The sequence below is a fragment of the Castanea sativa genome, chromosome 6 (genome assembly GCF_040712315.1).
Source record: "Castanea sativa cultivar Marrone di Chiusa Pesio chromosome 6, ASM4071231v1".
NCBI classification, from domain to species: Eukaryota; Viridiplantae; Streptophyta; class Magnoliopsida; order Fagales; family Fagaceae; genus Castanea; species Castanea sativa.
The window spans coordinates 15,119,432-15,143,729 of NC_134018.1; the positions used below are offsets into that span (position 1 = coordinate 15,119,432).

Here is a 24,298-nt window from a genome sequence, read left to right on the forward strand (position 1 = left end):
GGATTCAAATGGAGCACAGTTTTTCTCGAGTAATTATGAATCATCTTCAACCGATGAAATAACAGTTACATTATTGGAGCCTCATTAAAAATTCTGCACGGCTGTACCAATGCAACTCATACAACATTGTCATTATAGAATTGTATTCATGAACATCATTATAATTTGTAAACTATATTCCTATTAGTACATGCCCATCGCATAATGAACTCCTGTTGCAGGCTGGTCCCTCTCCGTGCTAGTTCATCTTCACATTTATTGGCTTTTTTGAAGCAACACCGAATCCCGATCCTAATCTACAGTTTTTAGCTTAGCAACTCCCTACAATTATCTAGATTTGAAGAAAGAACATTATTAGAACTTGTGGCCTTGGAAAGCATACGAACTACAATCCTCACATCACGTTCCACCTCAACAACCTGTAACTGCAACTGAATACATAAATTATGTCAGCAAATACAACTATTAAGACATTCGCCTATCATCTCCGGTAAGACCTCCAACTCCTGCCAGTTCCAGATTCCCCATTGAAGATCCATTTGTGTTAAGTTTAAATTGAGAGTTCAAAAAACGTGTAAAACATCTTTGAACGTTTAGACCCCCAAATTACAAATTACTAATTCAAGCTTAAAATCAAACAAAGTATGTGTGGAAAATGAACATAAGCTTATAACAAAATTGGTAACATAATCTAAACCAAATAAAATCACATCTACAGCAGAAATTATATGGCAAAGATTAAGGGAAGAGAGATGCAAACACAAAGACAACACAACGATGTGTTATTGAAGAGGAAACCAAAGCCCTCGGCGTAAAACCTCTCTGCCGCTCTCCAAGCGGTCAATAATCTACTAAAGAATGTAGTTGGGATACATGGACAGCAGAAGACCCTCCAAACCTAATCTATCTAGTGTACCTAAGCTCTCCAAGCTCCTACTCCAATGAGGTTGCGCCGAACCTATTTCTTCTTTAGCTTACCGGATTCCGCTAAAGCCCATAGCATCAACCAATATGAAATTGGTCCCTTCTTAAGTGCTTCCCAAAGCTCCAAACAACCTTCTCACAGATATGGATATGGTGAGAAAATGTTTTTGTAATGTACCTCTCAAGGATGTAACAATGGAGAGGAAGAGAGGAGAGGAATTTGAAGAGTCTCTATGTGAAGATTGTGGATGAGTCAATCTTGTTTTTCTTTAGGGTTTCTCTTTCAAAATTCTCTCTAGAAGCTCTCTACATTTCGTGGGTATAAGGAGGGTATTTATACTAGAGTGAGAATGGAATGCGAAGAGTCAGGTTTTTCTAAACAGAGCTGGCTGGCGGCTTGGCCTCGCGACTTGATTGAGTCGCGAGTTCAAGCCACGAGCAAACAGAATGGCCAGACTAGACTTTTTGTCCTGTAGTGCTCCAACTGGCATGACTGTTCGTCTTCTCTGCATGCTTCACTCATGTGTATCATTTGGCGGCTTGTGAGCCACGAGCCACCTGTGAGATCTAGCCGCGAGTCCCTGCTTCACTGCACAGTCTTGAGCATTTCTTCATACTTTCTCACACACTACCCTTACATGAATCCCACCTAAATACATGGTTTCTAAGTACTGAATTACAAGCAAATTGGCACGAATAAAGCCAACAAAATGGTTGATAAATTTCAACCTTACATAAATCAATTAAGCTCTTTATCCCACTTGACGATCTCAATCCACTGCATTCTAGAACAGGTTGTTAATGCTTATTATGAACTATAAAAATATACTTCCACTACCCTGTGAGTCTGTGACATACTTCCCCATGTAAATGATGGTTTTGCCTTGCTTGCTTAAAGATTTGTTTATTCTTATGAAGGCACAGGGTAAGGTCCAGAGTCCAGAGGGATAGCCACAAGAAATAGACCATATTTATTTGAAAAAATGAGTAGTGTCTATCACACATTCTCTAATACATACACTCTTGCACATCAATTTCAAGTCACAATTTTAGTTTATTTTTTGTGTGTGCAAGAGTGTGTGTATTAGTGTATTTTAATCCTCAACCCAAAATACAAACCTATAGTCCTCCAAAAAAAGAAGAGCAGTTATTATTATGTCCGATTTAGACCCGTGAGCAATCATTTTAAAGGGAATTCAGTTATCTTTAATAAAAAGCTCAAATTTATCCCAAATTGGATGATCAAATGTTAATTTGGTCAAATCAAGGTCAAACTTAGGTTGACTATTGTCAGACTTGGAAAAATTGTTTGAAAATATAAATTTGGATGTAAAATGATGAATTCTGGTGGTTAGTTATACTAGTGTTTAATCCGCGCAATGCGCGGGATCATTTTATGTAATAGAAAACAATTAACATAAAAATACATTAAAATTCGTCAAGTGCATGTTGTACAACCCCTCATTTGTCCTATACTTGCAAAAATTCTATCTATAAAATACAATACAAAATATCACTCCCTTCATATGTTACAATAGTTTTCATCTAGAAACAAAATATAAAGCACATGATATATATCAAGCAAGCTAACCACAAACAAAAGGCCTTTTATGTTAGTTTTTTTTTTTTTTTTTTTTAATAAGCCTTGGGTTTTTAGAGACAAAACATAACCTTAATTTCTAGCACATAGTTTGAAAACGTTCTGTTCTTTTACTCCTCATTCTCCAATGTCAATTACTCTTTTGATTTCCATGTTAATATGTCAAGCATATCACACCAATACTTGTGAAATCCAAACTCATTTTAGTAAAACAACTTCAAATTGTTAATTACAATGGACAGAATTAGAATCAACCAATCAATCAACAAATAAACAAAACCACTAATAAGATTTTAGATGAAAAATATGAAACAATTCTCACAAAATCTAAAGTTATATATTACAATGTGCTTAAAATAAATTTAAAAAAAAAATTCCGGCAAACATACACAAAATAAAATAATAGATGCAAGAAACCATTGTTTGCAAGGGACTAAACCATTGTTCCAACGCTACTTTATATATATATATATATATATATATATATATATATATATATATAACACACACACACACACACCAAATAGAAAGGAAGAAACCAAAAAATTAAAACAATAATAAATAAAAAAAGAAATAGGCATTCCCTTAGTTCCCAACTCTTGGTCTATACTGAATCTAATTTAAGGAGATGACAGACATCATCAAATAATTTGCCACCAACAACAACTATTTCAAAGGAGAACCCAATCTGGAATTCTTAGAAATTATTTTTAGCATTGCCACTAATTAGCTAATATCAGTCAGTTATATTCAAACTAACTAAATTCATTCATGCACTAAAGAATTAAACCTAGTATGTAAACATTATAAATTGGAAAATCAATGTGTATATAAATAATATCAAGGATAAATACTTGTAAACTAAAGTATCTCTTAATTAGCACACATACGCAATGCAAATAACTCAAAATTCCATTTATACGCTTCTTTGATTATGGGATTAAATCTAGGGCATGAATGAAAGGGGAAAAAGAAAAAGAAAAAGAAAAAAGACACACTTGTTCTGAAAATGACCAACCTGGCATCAACACATGATTTAGAAAAAATGATAACTGAAATCTTTTAAGTTATAACTATAAGAGCTTGTACCTTTGAGTAAAACATTTGAATTTTAACCTTTGAACTATTTGTAGTTGTTCTGGTTTTCACTAATCATAATCTTGTGTTAGTGATATGGCTCACTGCTTCATTAAATTTTTCTCCAAAAAAAAAAAAATCAACCAAATAAACCTAAAGCATAACCAATTAAACCAAATACCCAAATGTAAAACATAATTAACACCTAAATTTCAAAAATAAAAAACAGAACATAATTCTATCTCTACCTTTCAACAGCAACCATCATATAAGGATTGAAGAAAAAAGAAAGAAGGAAGAGAAGAAAAGAAAAAAAAAAAAGAATTCAGAGAATGAAATTGAAAGGCTTGATGTTTTAAAGTCACAAATTTTTGTGTTCTTTTCTGGAAAATGGCAAATTTTTAAGTGGAGTTTTTTCCTACATGTAGCAACATCCTTAATTGTAGAGACTTACCTTCTCTTAGTTTCTGCTTTTATATATAGTATTAGATATTTGATTTGAAATCAGGTCTATAAGACATTTGAAATGTAAGACCATGTTAATAATAATGCAAAGAGTACATTTGATCAAGTGATTTTAGAAACTGCATCAAAGTGAACACTATAAATGAGAAATAATATAGGCTCAGATGATGCATGTGATGTCTTAAAAATCGGAATTCAAAATACCATGAATGAAAAATGAAATAGTTATAGTGTGGAATTATGGCCATTAGATAAACTCAAAGAGACAGTTGGTTATCATGTAGTTTAATCCATTAATATCTCGTATGACTATGTAGCGCACCACTACTACTACCATGAAACCTTGTCATTTCTAAGCCTAAGAGAATGCATCAATTCATTTTTCTAAACACATTAAAACACAAATGTACAATCTGCAAACTTCCCCAATAATGGCAAGTTTAAAGGCTGTCTCTAAGAGAATACGTCAATCTCAAATCAATATTTTTTTCCAAACACATTAAAAGTTAAAACACATACTTGTACAATCTGCAAAATTTCAGATTTAAGTTTAAGTGTTAACATGTTCAGGCTTAAATATTTGTCTAATTTCACCTATTTGAAGGCTAAATCTGCTCCAACTAAAAAAGTTGTTTACAAATTGTCAAAAATTTACACATAAGATCATTATATATATGAATATAAATATTAAGAACTAATATATTACGGTAATCACAATGTGCTCTTATATTTGGCTTAAGTTGCTCATAACGTGCTCTTATAGAATAATGATTGAGACCCAACAATTAAATTGCAGCAAATTGAAGGTAAGACCAAAATTAGACTATATTAAATGGATTAAGTTACCTGGGTTGCAAACTCTTATTGACTTTGCCATAAACAGCCATCAAGTTGGGTATTCTAATACCAAACAAAACAATTAATAAATAAGCAAATTTCAAGCATAGAGAAATTGATTTTGAAACGTAATCATATTTAATAAACAAACTTAAATGTGGAGATAAAAAAAGACCCGAACAAATTTCAAAACCTGATTAAAATATGAAACTGAAAAGCCAAGAGAAACACTTAATTTGAAGATCCAAATCAAAACCAATCCAAACAAAATATCAAAACCTAATCATATTTAACAAACAAACTTAAATGCAAAGATAAAAACTCACCGGTAGTGGTTCCAGCCTCTCTCTATCTTCCCCTACATGGGACCTTTTTTTATCATTCTCCGCCAAACGGTAGGAAAAAAAAATGGCAGAGTTTGTTTTTTAACAAATCTTAGGCTTGTCTTTTTAAAGTTGTTCTAAATGGTGTCTAACTAATTACGTTTGATAGTTGTTCTGCTTTTATATATAGCAAGTTGCGCATGATATATTCTACAAAACCAACTTGAAAAAACACATCTAAAAATCTCAATTCATGACAGAAGAACTTGATCAAATCATGCTTTGTATTCAAGAACTACCTAAATAAAATTGATCAATTTAAAAAAAAAAAAATGCATGCATGATAATTATACAACTCAATAAATTTTTTTGGCTGAATTATTATTAAAAAAAAAAAATCACAACATAAGCACTAAAAACCTATAATTTGAGAAAACCCAAGCAAGATATGCTAAGTATCCTCTATCATTGTTACACGAAAGAAAGGTTCTTGATGTGTCCTAATTACATAGCATGTGTATGCCTATCTATGTCTATATGTGTAATGAATATTATGTTGGATTCATTGCCAAGAACATAAATCATAATCAATGGTTACTACAGATTAGAAGGTTTATATATACAATTTGTTCATATCATAAAAAAAAAACTTCTAATTGTAAGTGAGGCTACTAAAGCAAGCTGCTAGCAATATTTTAATATCAGAAATCTCTAGTTGTTGAAATTCACTTGCTGCATTATTGCAGTATGTTCACTTTATTCCTTTAATTGCAAATATACCCAATTATCACCTTTTAAAAAAAAACATGAAAACAGAATATGTCACTTTTAAAATATGATTTTTGAGAATCAACATGGTGACATAAATATACACGTTTGTATGATCTAAAGGACAAATGATAGGGAACTTATTACAAAATCATTCCCACACTGCCATATATGCAAAAAAAAGACACTCATAATTTTTATTTTATTTTTTTGAAAAGCCCAGTGGAGCTCAAAAGGCTACAATACTACAATTCAAATAAATCTCATCAACGAACAAAAAATACCCATATCATTTTGTAATTAAATACATATGCTTTAAAGTAATAAAGTCACATGCTTCTTAATGCTCCCAAATTTTACTAAAGCACAATCCCAGAAACAGATATAGAATATAGGATAATGTTTGAGACCCACCAATTAAGTTGCAGAAGATTGAAGGTAGCACAAAAATTAGACCAAATTATATGCATTAACTTACCTGGGTTGCAAAAGGGAGTTTATGATATAAATGTTGATAGTTTTTAGTCTTTCAAAGCAACAAAAACACTATCAACAGAAGTGAATAAATGGTTGGACTTGTCAACACCCACTACGTCTACAACCCCATCAGTCCATGAATTCAATTTCTAATTCATCCATCATCCAAGTCTATGCATAACGTATTAAAATAAACAATAACCAATATAGCAGATTTAGGGACAACATAAAAATTATTAAATGATTATCCCAACAACGTTGTGAAGAAAAACAAATAAAACATATTGAAACCTTAACTATAAAATTAATAATTATTATCTAGTAATCATCCTAAACAGTTACATACCCAAAATTAAGCCTAAATCAAAAGCAATTCAATTGAAATACCAAAGCCAAAAACATATTTTGTCAGGAATTTTTAAAATCATAACTGAAAACTTTACAGGAAATGTTTCAGGAGGTATAACGGTGACTTGAAGGTGGAATTTGGAGGGAGGCCGGCCTAATAAAGTCCCTCAGATTTCCCTATCTCTCTCTCTGACTCTCTCTGGCTCTTTGCGACTTTGCCCCTTATAGCCATTCGCTCCCAACTATAGTGAAAACTGATTAGGGCTGGTGGGCCTTTTTTAACATTGTAAAGGTTTAGTAATTCCACCAAACCAAACGATTTAAGTACCGAAACGGATCGCTCAATATTGGACGAAACGAATCTCTATTTTTTTTTTTAGGGTTTGTGAATGGATAAGAGATGGTAGTTTTGGGACGTTGAAGATTTTTGACTTCATTTGACTGCTAATCAACTCAATCAAAGTTTGATCAATGAATATTATTCTGGTCATTTTTCATCTTGACTTATAAAATTTACTATTTTGATATTCAATAAAGACAAATTAGGTTAATTTTAGCATTCCCTTGATTTTAGTGTTAAAATTGCAATTTTTGGAGTTTTTGCTCAAATTGAGATTTTCGCACACAAACTACGCACAATTTACAAAGACAAAATACGACAAATTTGCACCTATGATTAGTGTGAGTCAATAGCCCCCAATGAAGTCCATAACGCACATGATTTTGGAAAAATTGCAAGGATTAAGAAATTAGGGGATTATCAAAAAAAAAAAAAAATAGGGGATTATGATAGCTATATTAACACTCTTCCTCCAGTAGGATAAATTTAGACTAACATCACTGGTATGTCGTAAGTCATCTAATCCATTTTAAGTGTGCAGGTAGATAGCCAGTTCATCCAAAACTTAGATCAGTCTTGTAATCACTGATACTCCATCAATATCTAAGCTAGAGATGAAAATATTTTCAAGTCACCAATAGATATAGGAAAAGGGGCTCATTGATTTATAGTTCTAAACGTCTTTGCTTCCATGTTATAAGTTGAAGAAATAGGGACAAAGAGCCCAAGTCGAATATCAACACGGCTGGTGACTTCTATGCCTACCTCAAAATTGGCCCATGGGCTAATTATTCCCACATCTGAAGAGAGACCATGGACTTTTCCTGAACCAGTCCAAACGGCGAAAATGCGCGTATGTTTCTAAGCTACAAATTGGGACCATTACCAATGACATCACGATCACATAAAAGTTAATAAGAATGCTATATTGTCAGTTTTTGTACACAATTAACATTGACACATATAGGAAAGATTTTTATTTTTTTCTTTTCCTTTTTTTTTTTTTGGGAAAGACATATAAAGGCAAGATGAAGACTAACCAGGAGCAAATACATAATTCGATCAAGATTAAAAATTAAAAAAAATAAAAATAAAAATAAAATAAAAAAAAGACAGATACACTTGTCGTGGGGTGGATAATACATTGGAAAAACTTTTTTAAGGCCTTAATATTATATCAATATATCAATTAATTAAAGTTCTTTTAAGCCTTAATGGGCTTTTATGACCTCTCTTTAAGTCACCTTTATAAAAAATAAGTAAATAATTAAAATGAATTATATCTGACTCTACTTAATGTTAGTAGTAGATCCAATAGTGGAAGTATTCATACTCGAGAAATGCATCTCACATTGAGAAGTAATTTCGTCAGTATTTTCACCTACAACATAGAATTTTAATATAACTTTAGTATAAAAGGAAAACGAGTCAATAAAGAAATAAAATTTTATGACATGACTATTATTTAAATGGATTAAATACTACCTTTAAATCTATAGAACCAACTTTGCTTGCGAACAAGAGCTTCAATTTTATCTACAAAAAAAAAAAAAAAAAAAAAAAAGAGAAAAAAAATCAATACTAAGTAAGAATTTTAGATCCAATACTAAAAGTTTTTTTGAAGGACAAAGAGAGACACTTTATGTAATACGAGAGATTCGTATTGATTTTTCTTTTTTCTTTTTTTCTTTTTGTGTGTTTGTGTATGTGTGTGGACTGGAGATATATATATATATATTAATATGCTGATGGGTCGTTTCGGGTTGGTTGAGCAAAAAGGTTTAAGAGAAAAGAAGAAGAAGAAGAGAAGGTGGTGATGATTTCATGACCAAATCATGAAATCATTCCAATACTAAGAGTTGATTCATAAGAAACCACATTTGTAGAAATTCTCAAGAGACCACATGCCATTAAAGAGAATTCAAAAAGCCAATTATATATATATATATATATATATATATATATATATATATATATTTGGTAAATGACGCTTGGATAAAATTAAAGGACAATAAGTTTATTACAAAAAGCAGTACCAGCTTTCTCTCTAGCCAGTAAATCAACCACCACATTCGGTGGGTTTAACAAAAGATGAACATCAAAATCATGGCTAAAATCTGCACCCAAACGAACAAGGCAAGCTAAAGCCAATTATATTTATCTTTCGATTAAGATAGAACATTCAACTTTACATGTTGCCTCCCAGCAAGTCTAGACTCTTTCAAATACAAGTTCAATTGAATTTTTATTTTTGGTTTGTGTTGGCAATATATCAACTTTCTAAATAATCAAATTCCTAATCATTCAAAAGTAAAAAGTTCATAATTGCGAAATTTCTCACACAGTTACAAGAGTCCAAAAACCAATATATATATAATAAGACAAAAAATAAAATAAAAATTTTAATCGGGAACTAATAAAGGGTTCAAGATTGTGCTTCACGGAATCACGGGTAGACCCCCAGTTCAAAAAATTGGGTACAAGTTGACCCTTGTTCACTGGTGCAAAAATCCTTGTCCATACCTATATTTTTCCTTGGGATTCAAGTGGGTTGACTGTTCTATTGAGTCATGGTCAGTATTTTTTTGTAATGCGTAAAATTGTAAAACAGCCATAAGTATTATCATTTTACCAAATTTAAGAGCATTAAAGCTATATAAAAAAAAAAGTTTTTAATAACTTAAAACACTATTTTACCTATTTTAATATTTTACTTTATAATACATCCGACATCAAAACTTTTATTTTAAAATTTAACATATTAAAATAATATAAATAAAATATATCCAACACAATAAATTATAATCACAACCAATCAAAATACTATTTTTTAACACCACACATTAAAAATTTATTTATTTTTAAAATTTTTAAGCTACGCAGCACTTCAATTTTTTTTTTTTTTTTTTTTTTTTTGAGTTTACCCCCTTTTATGTACAATATATTTTGAGAGTGTTTGCTAAATTGACTTTGGGATGCTCTAAATATAAAAATATGTTTGCAACGGCTGTCAGAGTAAAGTACCTTTTATGTTTGTTCTGCTTCTGTAAATATAAAGGACAACTCCGACCATTACAGCAACAACAGCAACGGCAGCAACACCTCTCCATGCTTTGTTCGTCCAACGACCATGTTCTCTTGCCACTTCATTGTTGAATTTGACACAGCAAAGAAAATTATAGTTAAACTACAGCTAAAGGATACGAAACAGCGAGTGAAAGCAGAGCAGTTTTTAAAGAATCAAAATCAATTCAGAATGCAAAGTATAGTGGAAAAATAATTGACTTCAATAAGGAGTTTCTATTACAAAATTAATGGCATACCTAATTCTGAAGCCGATATTCTGACATATAGAATTTGCCCACCAACTGGAAACTGTCTAATATCCATTAGATCACCAAACCACATGACACAGCCACTGCCACTTTCTCTGATATCTGAGTTTGTATAAGCCATGCAGGAACAGTGGTTTAAGCATTTGGCCCAGCATTCGTTGAGGCTCATACTTTCGTTTACCCAAGAATTTGTAGTATCTGGCAATTTCAAGTTAAAATATGTATTAAACCCATCTTTTTGGCAGCTCAATGGCTTAATGAGTACACAACCTTGAGACCACACCATTAAGCTCCATCTTTCTGGTGATTTGGGCTTGAATCCTAGTAAACATTGGCAGATAGCAAGCCCACTATAACTAATGATACAATTTGCATTGGGTCCACAAAACCCGTAATTGTCACAGTTGTCTTTAGGCAGTAATGAATAGGGGAGCCAAATTTGCCTAGCTTCATTCCATATGTGTCTCTCAAGAGAAGTGGTGAGTTGGTTCAAAACAATTCTTGAGATTTCAGATTTATTTTTGAGGGTGTAGGTGTAGTACACTTCATGCTCATTAGAAACAAAGTAGTCATCATAAGCTGGATTTAAACCCGGTGAACCGCTGAACCAGAGGCCGTTCCATGGGCCTGTACGGTAAAATTTGTTGGTTCCTTTCTGAATAACAGGATCAGGGTATGAATGCCTTTCTATCCAATAGGTTAAATCTCCAGGAGATGGATCATCTGGACTTGTCCATTCTGTAAGATTCCAGTTAATACCTTTCCTCAAGTCCCATCCCAACTTCATTCCTGGTAACAATGTATTAGATGGATAGTCGAAGCTTTCCCACAAAGAGGTCTCCGAATTTCCATCTCTTAGTACAAGATTTCCTGAGTCTAAGAGTAGTAACACAGGATTGTTGGCTTGTTTTTGTGCTCCTAATCCTGTTGACCAAACAACACCCTTACTCTGACTCATAACCACAAGACTGCCTGTCCTGTTTATCATCAGCAAGCCAGACGAGTCATTGATTGGGTTGAGTCGGTTTGCAACCCAAACAACAGTTCTAACTGAGAGCTTCTTGTACCATATTCCCAAGTAGTAATTATTGGGATTAACAAGACTGAAGAAACCTAGTTCGAAGCTTCCATCATTGCTAACTAAGGTCCTTGCGCCGCTGATATTTTGTGATGGAGTAATTCTATCTCCTGCAAGGGAGACTTTGGAGAACAAAAAGAGTAAATATGTAAGCATAAAAATAAAAGAGAGAATATTCATTGATTTCATAGTTACAGACCTCCTACAGAGAAAATATGCAAGAAATCACATACTGATTTCTTTGTTTATCAATCACAACTCAAACAAAGAGCAGGAAGGGGCAACTGCAGATGTGTTTACACATTGAAAGTTGTCAATATCGACTCCATTCTTGACTTTTCAACATTTCATATTTTCCACAGAACAGGGGTCTTTCTCGCACCAGTATACCGTAGCCCATACGATACTTAAGGCATTTTGTCTTGAAAAAAATAAAAATAAATAAAGCCTAATGACCTTACTTTAACATAGACCGAGACGTCAACCTCTTTACTCTTATCAGTTACCACTAGCTTGTGGTGGCGCTACCACTTCCAACAATCGTTTCATTGATGGAAACCACACCTCAACAGGTCTCACTTGGGCCCCCACTTGAAAATCAATCCCCCCATATTCAAGTAGCCACCTATCTCGTATATGTGGTTGATGCCCGCTTCCAAAACAAGAATAAAACAACAGCAGCACAAAACAAATTCTAATACTTTTGTTACACCAATTATAACCTATCATCACAATTATTTAAAAAAAAAATTGTGAAATTCATTGTGTATTTAGACTTATTAAATATTGAAATCGATTTTGTGCTAACAAAACCTCATGTCCTTTTTAAAAATAATATATATATATATATATACTGTTTTATATAAATAGAGAAAATTTTATTAAAAAGACTCTTTTTAAATATACCTAAATCAATTGCTTAATTTGAACATATACAAGAATATTAATAAAAAATAAAATTCTTTGGAACACGGGCGAAAATGGGCAAATGCCCATTTCACACCAAAAAAATGGGCAAATGCTCCCTTTCCCAAACTAATTAGGGAAATACCCTTATTTTGAAACTCAATTTTCTCAAAATCGAGTTTCAAAAAAAAAATTTGGAGTCCTATAGCGACGTTTTAAGGAGCCTATAGTGATGTTTTAAGGACCTATAACGGCGTTTTGTAACTCGACTTCCATGAAATCGAGTTACATGCAAGTTTTTTTTTTTAACCTATAACTCGACTTCATGGAGCTCGAGTTACAAAACGTCATTATAGGTCCTTAAAAACGTCACTATAGGCTCCTTAAAACGTCGTTATAGGCTTAACTCGATTTTGAGAAAATCGAGTTTCAAAAGAGGGGTATTTCCCTAATTAGTTTGGAAAAGGGGGCAACATGCTGATTTTTTTTCGTGAAAAGGGCAAAAGCCCATTTTGGCCATGGAACACATATAACATGTTACATTAAGTTTAAATTATTATATAAGTTTAAAATTGTGGCATTTTTTTCTTTCCAAATATAAGTATAAAGCCTATATTATTGAATCTTGAATTTGAAGGTAATTTTGTGAATATTTATCATTTTTTTTTAATTTTTTTAGGACCCATATCCCTAATTTCTAATGCCTATTTTGTTTATATTTTTTAGTCCAAAACTAAAGAGTTTGGCCTAAATAGAATAAATTTTCATACTTTTTAACCTAAAATTAAGAGGAAAAAAAATAAAATTTTGAGTGAAAAAATGAAAAAGCAACTTGAAAAAAGAATCAATTTAAGGCCCCATTAGTCTAGAATGGATTGAAATGATTAAAGTGGACCCTAATGGACCAACCTGAACCAAAGTAGATTGAATTAGATTAAATGGACTAAATTGGACCAAAGTAGAACAAATGGACCAAAGTGAACCGAAATAGACCGAATAAATTGAAATGCTAGGCTAATAGGGCTTAACAGGAGTGTAACAATAATAAATGTTACGCTTTAACTTTTAGATATTATATAGATGTGTTTTATAATGACATTTTGGTGTTTGGCATACTTTGAGACCTAAAATCAAAAGTTTGGGACTTCGGACATGTTGTCTTGCTCCATTCAAAGGATTACTTAAGGTCTCGTTTGGGAGGAGAGAATAGAATGAAATGAAATGAATAATTTTAAAACATTATTTTCTTCCCTTGCTTGGGAGTTTTAATGAAGGGAATGGAAACTTCATTCCTTTGTTTGGGAGTTTAAGTAGAAGAGAATGAAATGGATAGCAGAGAATACTCATTTCTCTCTATTCCCTTAAGGCTCCGTTTGGGAGTTCATAAAAGAATGGCATGAAATGATTATAAGGGAATGGAAATGAATGGAATGTATTTAAGTAAAGGAAATGAATGAAAAAGAATGGAATTGAATAGAATTAAGTAACCTTGATTGGATGTTTTAAAATAAAGGAATGGAAATGAATGAAATGTAAGTAATCTTGTTTGGGAGTAACATGAAGGGAATGGAATGGAATCATTTTATGATAATATTACTATTAGACCCCTATTTTAAAATAAAGAGTTGAATATATAAAGGTATTTTGGGAGTTTTAATAATAAAATCATTAAATATAATTTCATTCCTTCCCATTCCTCCCAATTTTAGGAGGAATGAAAATTTAAGGTTTTAAGGAAATAGAGAGCAATAAGTGTTCCCTCCTACCCATTCCATTCCCTCTCACTTAAACTCCCAAATAAGGGAATGAACTTTCCATTCCTTCCATTAAAACTAGGGTGGTCGATACCGTACCGGCTGATACATACCGTATCGGCCAGTGCACCGGTACCGGTACACTTCTATATTGTACCGAAAAAAATAACGGCCATACCGGCCGCGTACCGGCCATATCGGCCAATTTCAGGCAATACCGGCCAGTACCAAGCATACCAGCCAGTACAAAAAAAAAAAAAAAAAAAAAAAAAAAAAAAAAAACTTTTTTTTTTTTTTAGTTTTGTAATTTTTAAATTTTTGTAAGGGCATAATGGTAACTTATTTACATTAACTTATTAGTATTATTTGTTTTCTTAGTATGCAATGAACAACTAAGTTTTCTATTTTTTATATTGTGTTTTTTTTTTCTTTTAATTGATACTAAAATTTTAAATTATGAATAATTTGTTTTGAATTGAGGTAATGTTTTATGATAAACTTTTATATTTATTATAATATAAGTGAAATATTATATGTTTATAAACATGGTTCTAGAGATTTTGGTGTGTGTGTGTGTGTATATATATATAAAATAGTGGTAAATCTGAAACGGTATACCGGTATTGACCGGTATCCGAAATATATCGTTCCGGTAGCCAAACCGGTACAGCCTCTGGTACGGTATTGACTTCCTTGATTAAAACTCCCAAACAAGGGAAGGGAAGAATATTCTAAAATTATTCTTTTCATTCATTTCCATTCCATTCCATTCCATTATCTCCTCCCAAACGAGGCCTAAAACCTCAAATTTTCATTCCCCCGAAATTGGAAGGAATGAGAGGGAATGAAATTACTAAAACTCCCAAAATACCTTTATATATTCAACTCTTTATTTTAAAATAGGGGTCTAATAGCAATATTGTCATAAAATGATTTCATTTCATTCCCTCCATGTTACTTCCAAACAAGATCGCTTACATTCCATTCATTTTCATTTATTTCCATTCCTTTATTTTAAAACATCTAATCAAGATTACTTAATTCTATTCTATTCCATTCTTTTCCATTTATTTCCCTTACTTAAATACATTCCATTCATTTCCATTCCTTTATGATCATTCCATTCCATTTCATTTCATTTCCTTATGAACTCCCAAACGAAACCTAAGTGTTTTTCATCTTTCCATCGAAAAATTATTTTTCAATTGAGTATTACTATTGATTTGGTATTTTTAATGTTGCAATAAATTTCCAATTACCAGAAGTAAATTATCAAGTTAGTGAACACCTATTGAAGCTGCATATGTTTAACTCAACTCTGAATCTTCAAAAGATATATAAATCTTTTTTGAATTGATGATTTTTCTTTTTTCTTTTTTCACTAAACATCTTCTTTTTTGGCAAAAATACACAATCACCCGTATTTTTTTTTTTTTTTTGGTAAACCTGGAAATAATATTAATTAAGAACTATTGCCAGTAGCAACATTAGTACAAAGTCTGGGGCGATACACGCCATTCATATCATCATACAGCAGCTTAAAAATAGCAGGGGGGGGAAAGGCAAAAACTAAAGACAAAACATTAGAAGTAGACCCCATTTTTGCTAAAACATCAGCACAGAAATTTGCTTCCCTGAAGCAGTGAGATAATTTAAACTGAGGCAGCCGCAGCAACAATTCCCTGCAATCATCAACAAGACCAGACAAGGCACCATTAGTACTGACACTGCTGGACACTAAGGAAATTGCCGCAGAAGCATCAAGCTCAATTTCCACTGCAGAAATTCCCCTATCTAAACACAGCTCCAACCCATCCCTCAAAGCCCACAACTCCGCTGCGATGCTTGAGCTCACACTGATGGTCTTAGCAAATCCAACCACCCACTGACCCGCACAATCTCTCAACAAGCCACCACACCCTGACAGCCCACTAGTGCAGACAAATGAGCCATCGGTATTAAGTTTATGCCATCCTTCAGCTGGCTTCAGCCATTTGACTTGCTTCAAAAGCCTATCCGTTCTCTTGTTGGGGTCCAAAACGCAATACATTAACTCCCGCGTTTGCATTTCCACTGCCTGGACCAGATTCGGATTAGAGGGCTGCTGTTTGAAGGCCTTTCTATTTCGTTGCAGCCACAGATTCCACAAACCCAGCAGGAAAAAATTGCACCAATCGTAGTCCTTGCCAGTTGCCTTTGCTGATTCTAAGGCATTTATTTTGATCCAAGACACAAGGTCATCCGAGAAGGAATGCTTGAGGTTGTCAGGACAGCTAGAATGCTCCCAAAAGATTTTTGCTATCGGGCAGTCCCTCAAAACATGATTAATACTCTCCTCCCTTTCTGTGCAACTATCACAACCCCCCAAACCACCAATACCACGTTGCGTCAAAATGTCTTTCACCGGCAAGCTCATGTGTAAGCATTTCCAAAGAAACAACTTGATCTTGGGCAAAGTTTGGATCTTCCATATCCACTTGCCATGGAAATCCGGAGCCTCAAGATTTTCATCAATAGCCAACAATCACCCGTATTAGTATAATATAGTTCGACATTTGGAATTTAAGAATTTGATAAATATTTTTTAATTGTGCCAATAGTAGTAAGGACTAAAAAAAAAATTAACTTACCAATTTGTTTATGAAGTGGTTGTACTTATGCTTATTCTTCTAATTTTTATTAAATTTTATTACAACAATTTAACGAACATTTCAATCATGGAAACTATGAAAATGAGGTTTCAAAGATGATATATATTTGAGCGAACTCTTTGATTGTGTACAGCAAAGGAGAAATTATTCCAAAATTTGGTACAAAATTAATAATAAATATTTTTCATAATTCAAAAGAACACAAAGTTCCGTTCTAATATATCCTAAATGATTAAGTTGAAATGTCTTAAAAATAATTTATTTTATCTTTATTTATATTTATAATTTGTTAATGCTGAATGAATACTAAATTTTTCTTTTCATGAGTTCATTTAGTATAGAGTTAGTCTTTTTTTATTCATGAATGATGAAATTTATTTATCATTTGTGGGCCCTCTAAAGGCAATTTCTTGGTTTTGCCCCTGAGTTTAGAGTATTCTGCTGACTAAAAATATTAATACCTCTAAAATATACCAAAATTTTCCTTTATAAAGAAATTATAAATTTCCTAAAGATTGACCAATTCTTGGATTGTCTACAACGTCCTCTTGACACTCACTAGAAGTCGGAAATTTCTTAAATAGTTATATTTCCCCTAGAAGTCAATGTCTATTGGCCCACAAGGAAAAAAAAGAAAAAAAGAAAAAAAAGATCGTATGTTTGCAATAATCGCGATTTTTCATAATATCCAAACTTATCATTTTAGGCTACAAGTTTATGTCGCTGAATGCACGAGAAAGTATCCGTCCATTCGTCCAAGCACTCTCACCACGTCGGCAAGTTTCCCTGTAGGACAATCCTTTTAAATGATCATGTGAGCAAAATAACAATATCTTTTATTTATACAAAAGAATATAAAATTTATTATTTTCTTGAGTAATACAATAAACACAAACTATTATGCAGCAATTTACAAAATGTTAATGTGATTTTAGGATTTGCTAAATAATTATTAGTAAATAAAAAAAAATTTAGTGGTCGATTCAAATTAAAACTAGTAAGAATTTGCTACATCAATAGTTTGTAAAATATTGTAAAATAGTTTATAGTTGAAGTATTACTCTTTTCTTTTTCTAATTTTCACAACTTAGGACTTCGTTTTTCTTGGTTTAGAGGGATTTAAGAGTATTTTAGTTATAGGTTCCATACAATTGGTAAAGTCTCTGATGATTGAATATGAGCTATTATCAGGAGCAGAGAACATAGGTTAAAACTCTTTTAAAAAAATATTTTAGTTAAAATTGACTTATTATTATTATTATTATTATTATTATTATTATTATTATTATTATAAAAAGCTGAAACATAACATTTATTGTTACTATGCTTCAGTTGAGCCACATCAGCATCCATGTCATTATCTTTTTTCTTTCTAATTTTTATATAATAGTTTTTAACATTTTTTTTTTAATATTTACACTTCTTCAACCTTTCTCCCTCTCTTATCTTTATCTTCCTACTACTTCTCCAACATTTTTTCCTCTCTTACCTTTTCATCTCCCCACTACCCTCTACACTAATATCATTCTTCTTCTTCTCTTCATCTTCCTTTATTTTTGTTTCTTCTTATTCACACATTTTTACTATAAATTTGTCACTATCTATTCCATTCTATGCATAGTTTTTCCTCACAAAAAAGACTCTCTCTCTCAATTTTTGGTGGATTTTTATTTTTTTTGCATCTCTGCTTTAGGTTTATAATTTTTTATATTTTTTAGAACTCTACTTTGTGTTAATTCGATTTAATTTTTTTTAAATTGTTTTTTTTCTTTTTGATTATTAAATGTTATCCTATTACATTTTAAAGAATTAAACATAGTATATAAAATATAATATTATTCTATTACATAGCATGATTTGGATAATTTGCTATTTATTCTATTACATAGCATGATTTTTTATAATGCTCAATATAGATGTCAAACTATGAGACTTTAATAATTTTTGTTTATTTTTTAATCTTTTGTGATGGACAAAGTACTCTTAATAATTGTATTAAAAGTACACCAGAACGACATTTATTTAAAGAAAAACAAAGGTTAACCAAACAAAAATAATCGAATGGGTGACAAATTTTAGCTTTTGCAATTTTATTTTAATTATTATTATTACTTTATAACAATGCATATATAGTATTTTAATTCTTAAATTTTGCTAATAATTGTGTATTTGATAATATGTTTTGGGTGGATAAAATTACAATTTCTGCAAAGAAAATAACTTTAATAGATTATCAACAACAAATTGTTTTCCTAATTGGTCCAATTAATCATTGTTAAGTTTTATTAATTTTTTTAGTTACACTTTTCGGTGTTTTGGATTGTAGGAAGAAAAAATACGATTTGAGAAAGTTTGTTTAAAACCAAAAGAATAATTTCCAAATTTCATATTCTTCTTAATGATTCACAAAATTTTATAAATAACTTTTATTAAAAAAAAAGAATATTTTTGTTAACTTGCCTTTTGAATATTTTTGTATTGTTTTCATTTTGATATGACAAAATTTATATTTATGATTTATGATTGCTCCTATACTAAATAAAAATATGATTATGAAATACATAACTCTTTATTAAAGTAGTTTAAATTGTAAAATAATAATAATAGTAATAATAATAATAATAATAATAATAATAATAAAACCATCATAAAAATAATTATCACGTGCAACGCGCGGGTTCACGGCTAGTTAATCATCTATATATATATATATATATATATATAAAAGCTGAAGCATAGCATTTATTGTTGATAAACTCCTGTTGAGCCACATCATCAACCATGTTACCTTTTTTTTCCCTTCATTTTTTAAACAATATTTATATATAAATAATTAGTGTAACTTTATAAATTCTCTAACTCATTAAATACAACTCACCATGAACAACCTTACACATTCTTTAACTCATTAAATCCAACTCGCTATTTTTGGCACTATAAATTTACAGTTGCTCTGTCTACCTCCGCAAAAGTTGCCAAAGTGGTATCAGATTTGGAAAGTCCCTTTGAGGTTTGTTCTTTCCCTTCTTATGTTTTTTCCTTTCCCCCAAGTTCGGTTTTTCCATTGGATTTCTAAAGTTTGTGGATGAGATGCTTTTTTGTGGGTTGCCAACAATGTGATCACTTTGGGGCTATGGGTAGCTAGGATTGGTTTGTCAATTATGAAAAGGGTTTTCAAGAATTAGAAATCTCTACAGCAACTTCTTACTTCATATTCATGTTGTATAATTTTTATTTTATATTTGTGTATTGCCCATTCAATTTATATATCTTTAACGCTCTAGTTTTCTTGCATTTGACATTTGTTTAACTCTATATAAAAAAAAAATTTTAATAAAAAAGGAAGAAAAGAAAACCAAAGTTTAATGTATTTACCTATGATTGTTTTGAAACAATAATAGAGTACACATTGTAATTATACTCCAATTACTACTTTCATATTTTTTGACTCAATGGTTCTTTTTTGTTGTGGAACCTTTCTCAAATTCTGTTTAGTTTCGACAATTATTATATTTAGCACACTTTTTCTTATTATGTGCAACACATAATAATTTGATCTTGCAGTCCAATAAACAAAAAAAGAAAAAATTATGCCTCAAAAGTTTGGTCATGAAGATATAGAAAATCTACCTCAAAAGTCGAATTAAATAATCTAGTAAAGCCATACCTAAATCATTCCAATTCAATTGGACTTTTAGTGCAATTGAACTGGTACAGCCTATTTGGTTATTAGTGGGTTATTCGTAATCCATGCAATCTCAGATTCTCAATGGCATGTTTTCACCCAACCACTTTTGTGATTTTAATCAAAATTATCTTTATAGGTACCATTGTACCTTTTTTTTTTTGAAGGAGGAGCCTAATGAAATCCTATGATTTCATAATGTGGTTGATGGTGGGAGTTTTCAAAGAAAAATAGAGTTTCAAAGTTTTAGCTCATATCGTACTCTATGGGATTGGAACAACTAATAAGATACGCAATTTGCATAGAATGTGATGAACCACAAATTTATGGTCGTCAGAAGGTCGTTATTCACTCAGAGAAGATGTTACGCATATATTACGATCATTGATAACAAAACGTAACTGACGGGCCAACGGTCACAGAATAAGTTGTGGCCTCTTGACAGAGATTTTCTAACGCACTAGCCGTTGAGCATAAATGCAGCACATCATTGCCCATTAATGAGGCATACAACTATAAAAGAGAAGGTATCAGAAACCCAAGGTATGCCCAACTACACACAAATACTCTACGAAATCACTTTGTACTCATTTTCTCTCTAGAATCTTTCTCCCTTACTGACTTAAGCATTGGAGGCGATTTGGCTGACGCCACACCAGCGTGTTACCCTTCCACTCTGTTCATTTTGTAGGTTTCTCATCTACAGAGATGACCCCATTCACAGTATCGTCCATCCGCTACGATGAGGAGCACAACTGTTGATTTTTTGCATCATCAGTTTGGCGCCGTCTGTGGGAATGCTAATCATTCAAGCCATCTTTCCCAATGACAAAAGAGTTCCTCGAAGTACGAGATGGAAGCAGAGACTGCACCTCAGCCAGATGTTGTGCAACAACAACAAATCCAAGCCCTCTTAGCAAATGTGGAAGAGTTGACTCGCCAGAATGAAGAGTTGCGAAAGACGATGGAGTCTCAAAATGCAGAACGTCGGTGAACAGGTGAAAACCAAAATGAAGAAGAATCTCATTCTAAATCCAATAGGAGAGAAAAAAGTTTAGGAGAAGATTCCACTAGGGTGGAGAATAAGCTCTGCAAGATGAGGAAGGAGGTGGAAGAACTAAAAAGTGCTATGAAGGACAAAGGTAGAGAGAAGCTAAATGGGATGACTCAAAGGACAGACTCACCCTTCACTACTGAAGTACTGAACCGTCCTCTCCCACCAAAATTCCGCCTCCCACAGTTGGAGTCATATGACCATTCCAAAGATCCATTGGATCACATTGAATCATTCAAGACACTGATGCTATTGTAGATGACCCCAGATAAAGCGGTGTGTAGGGCATTCCCAACAACGCTAAAGGGAGCAACCAGAGTATGGTTCAGCAAAATACCCCCAGGAACCATTGCAAACTTTGAACAACTCAACAGGGTTTTGTTCATCATTTCATTGGTGGGCAAAGGCACAAAAAGCCAACTGGTCATCTTCTAAACATTTAGCAAGCAAAAGGAGAATCACTAAGGTAGTACATCACTTGATTCAACAAGGAATCTGAAGATCAAGTCATCCTAACAACCTTCCAAGCAAGATTGTTACCAGGAGATTTCTTCTTCTCAATTATTGAAAGTCTACCAAAAACAGTAGCGGAGTTGCTCCGTAAAGTCCAGAAGTACATGAATGTAAAGGATGCAGTGCTCGCAAAGGAGATGAAGGCGAAAAGGAAGAGAGACGAAGGAACAAACAGCAATCAGGATAAGAAGAAGGAGACACGAAGTGGTGGACAGACCACAGGGAAAAAGAAGGAGCTTCCAGATAGGAAACCCAAGTTTACCAACTTCACTCCTCTAATAATGTCAATTAAGCAAGTTTTTATGCAAATAAGAGACGATCCTTCCCTGAAATGGCCGAAGCCAATTAGCACTCCAGTAGAAAGAAAAGACAAGAGCAAGTACTGTAGATTCCACTAGGACCACAGGCATCGTATTGACGAGTGTAGACACTTGAAAGACCAGGTGGAAACTTTAATCCGGCAAGGGAAGTTACAGAAATACATTAGAAAGACAGAGCTATACAGGTACCAATGGAAGGACAACCAAGACAAAACTCTAGAGATGGGGGACACTAAACCCCCTGCAGGAGAAATAAAGACAATCTCGTGAGGAATAACAACAAATAGAGATAAACAACGTCCATTCACAACTCCCTCCAATGAAGATGCTAAGGAATGACGAACCTGATATTGTCTTCTCAGAGACAGACGGTTGTCGCATCAGGCAACATCAAGACAATCCACTTGTAATCATGCTTAGAGTAGAAGAGTTCGACATCCACCGGGTGCTCATTGACAACGGAAGCTCAGAAAATATCATCTACTTCCCTGCATTTCAGAAAATGAAGCTAGATAAGAAGAAGATCAAGCCTTTCACCTCGCCTCTAGTAAGCTTCACATGGGATAGAATTGTCCCTAAAGGCATCATCACTCTAATGGTAATTGCAGGAACTTATCCGACACAGGTCACCAAGGAAATTGATTTCCTTATAGTTGATTGTCCTTCAACATACAACGTCATCTTGAGAAGACCTGCACTCAATAGACTAAGAGCAGCAACGTACATATTACTTGAAAGTGAAGTTTCCAACAGCACATAAGGTAGGAGAAATCAAAAGAGACCAAGTTTTGGGAAGAGAGTGCTATCAAGCTGCCTTAGCATCTAGAGAGAATCACACATGGATGGTCAATGAACCAAAACTCATTCTTGAACTGTTAGAAACACCTCAAGAAGTAAAGATCATCCCTGGAGACTCAACGAAGATATTGAAGATCGGAACGACACTTCTAGCCCTTAAGAAAGAGAAAATGATCTCCTTTTTAAGGGCAAACCAAGATTTTTTCACTTGGAAACACAAAGATATGCCTTGGATTGATAGGAAGATCATACAGCACAATCTTAACGTTAACCCGGAATGCAAACCTGTGCAGCAGAAGCGAAGGGTGTTTGCACCAAAACGCAACAAAACTGTAATTGAAGAAGTAGAGAAACTACTGGAAGCTGATTTCATCAGGGAAGTCTTCTATCTAGATTGGCTTCAAGCGTGGTTATGGTGAAGAAGAGCAATGGCAAGTGGAGGATGTGCGTCGATTTCACAGACTTGAATAAGGCTTACCCAAAGGATAGCTTCCCCTTGCCAAGGATTGATCAACTGGTAGACTCAACTGCTGGACACAAGCTCTTGAGTTTCATGGACACATTTTATGGATACAAGCAAATTCTCATGGACAAAGACGACAAAGAAGACCTCATTCGTTACCAGCTAAGGGTTGTACTACTACAAAGTTAAGCCCTTTGGACTGAAGAATGCATTAGCCACCTACCAAAGGTTGGTGAACAACATATTCTTTCATCAGATTGGAAGGAATGTGGAGGTGCACGTAGAAGATATGCTAGTAAAAAGTAAGGACGAAGCCAACCACTTGGATGATCTCAAAGAAACCTTTAGCACGCTACGTAAGTACAATATGAAATTAAACTCTGCAAAGTGTGCTTTTGCTGTTGCTTTAGGAAAATTATTGGGATTCATGGTGTCCTAATGAGGTATAGAGGTAAATCCAAACAAAGTAAAAGCAATAATTGAGGTCCAATCACTGAAGACAGTGAAGGAGGTCCAAAGCCTAACAGGAAAGGTTGTAGCCCTAAACAGATTCGTCTCTAAGGCAACAAATAAATGCATGCC

The 24,298-nt window shown here is 32.9% G+C and overlaps 2 protein-coding genes across 3 annotated transcripts; one reads left to right on the top strand and one right to left on the bottom strand.

Annotated features, from left to right (window-relative positions):
• Positions 1-247: 247 nt before the first annotated feature.
• LOC142639240 (S-locus-specific glycoprotein S13-like) lies at positions 248-11,737 on the bottom strand. Of its 2 annotated transcripts, none has more exons than XM_075813384.1 (4): positions 10,483-11,737; positions 10,184-10,303; positions 8,645-8,695; positions 248-431 (listed from the first exon to the last, which is right to left on the bottom strand). In XM_075813384.1, the coding sequence occupies exons 1-4, from the start codon at positions 11,726-11,728 to the stop codon at positions 412-414; spliced, it is 1,437 nt and encodes a 478-aa protein (XP_075669499.1). In that variant the 5' UTR covers positions 11,729-11,737; the 3' UTR covers positions 248-411. The 2 variants fall into 2 exon arrangements, with proteins under 2 accessions (XP_075669499.1, XP_075669498.1); XM_075813383.1 differs by lacking the exon at positions 248-431 and adding an exon at positions 8,285-8,540.
• Positions 11,738-22,780: 11,043 nt separating this feature from the next.
• LOC142639512 (uncharacterized) lies at positions 22,781-23,215 on the top strand. The gene has a single exon (XM_075813675.1). The coding sequence runs from the start codon at positions 22,781-22,783 to the stop codon at positions 23,213-23,215; it is 435 nt and encodes a 144-aa protein (XP_075669790.1).
• Positions 23,216-24,298: the final 1,083 nt, after the last annotated feature.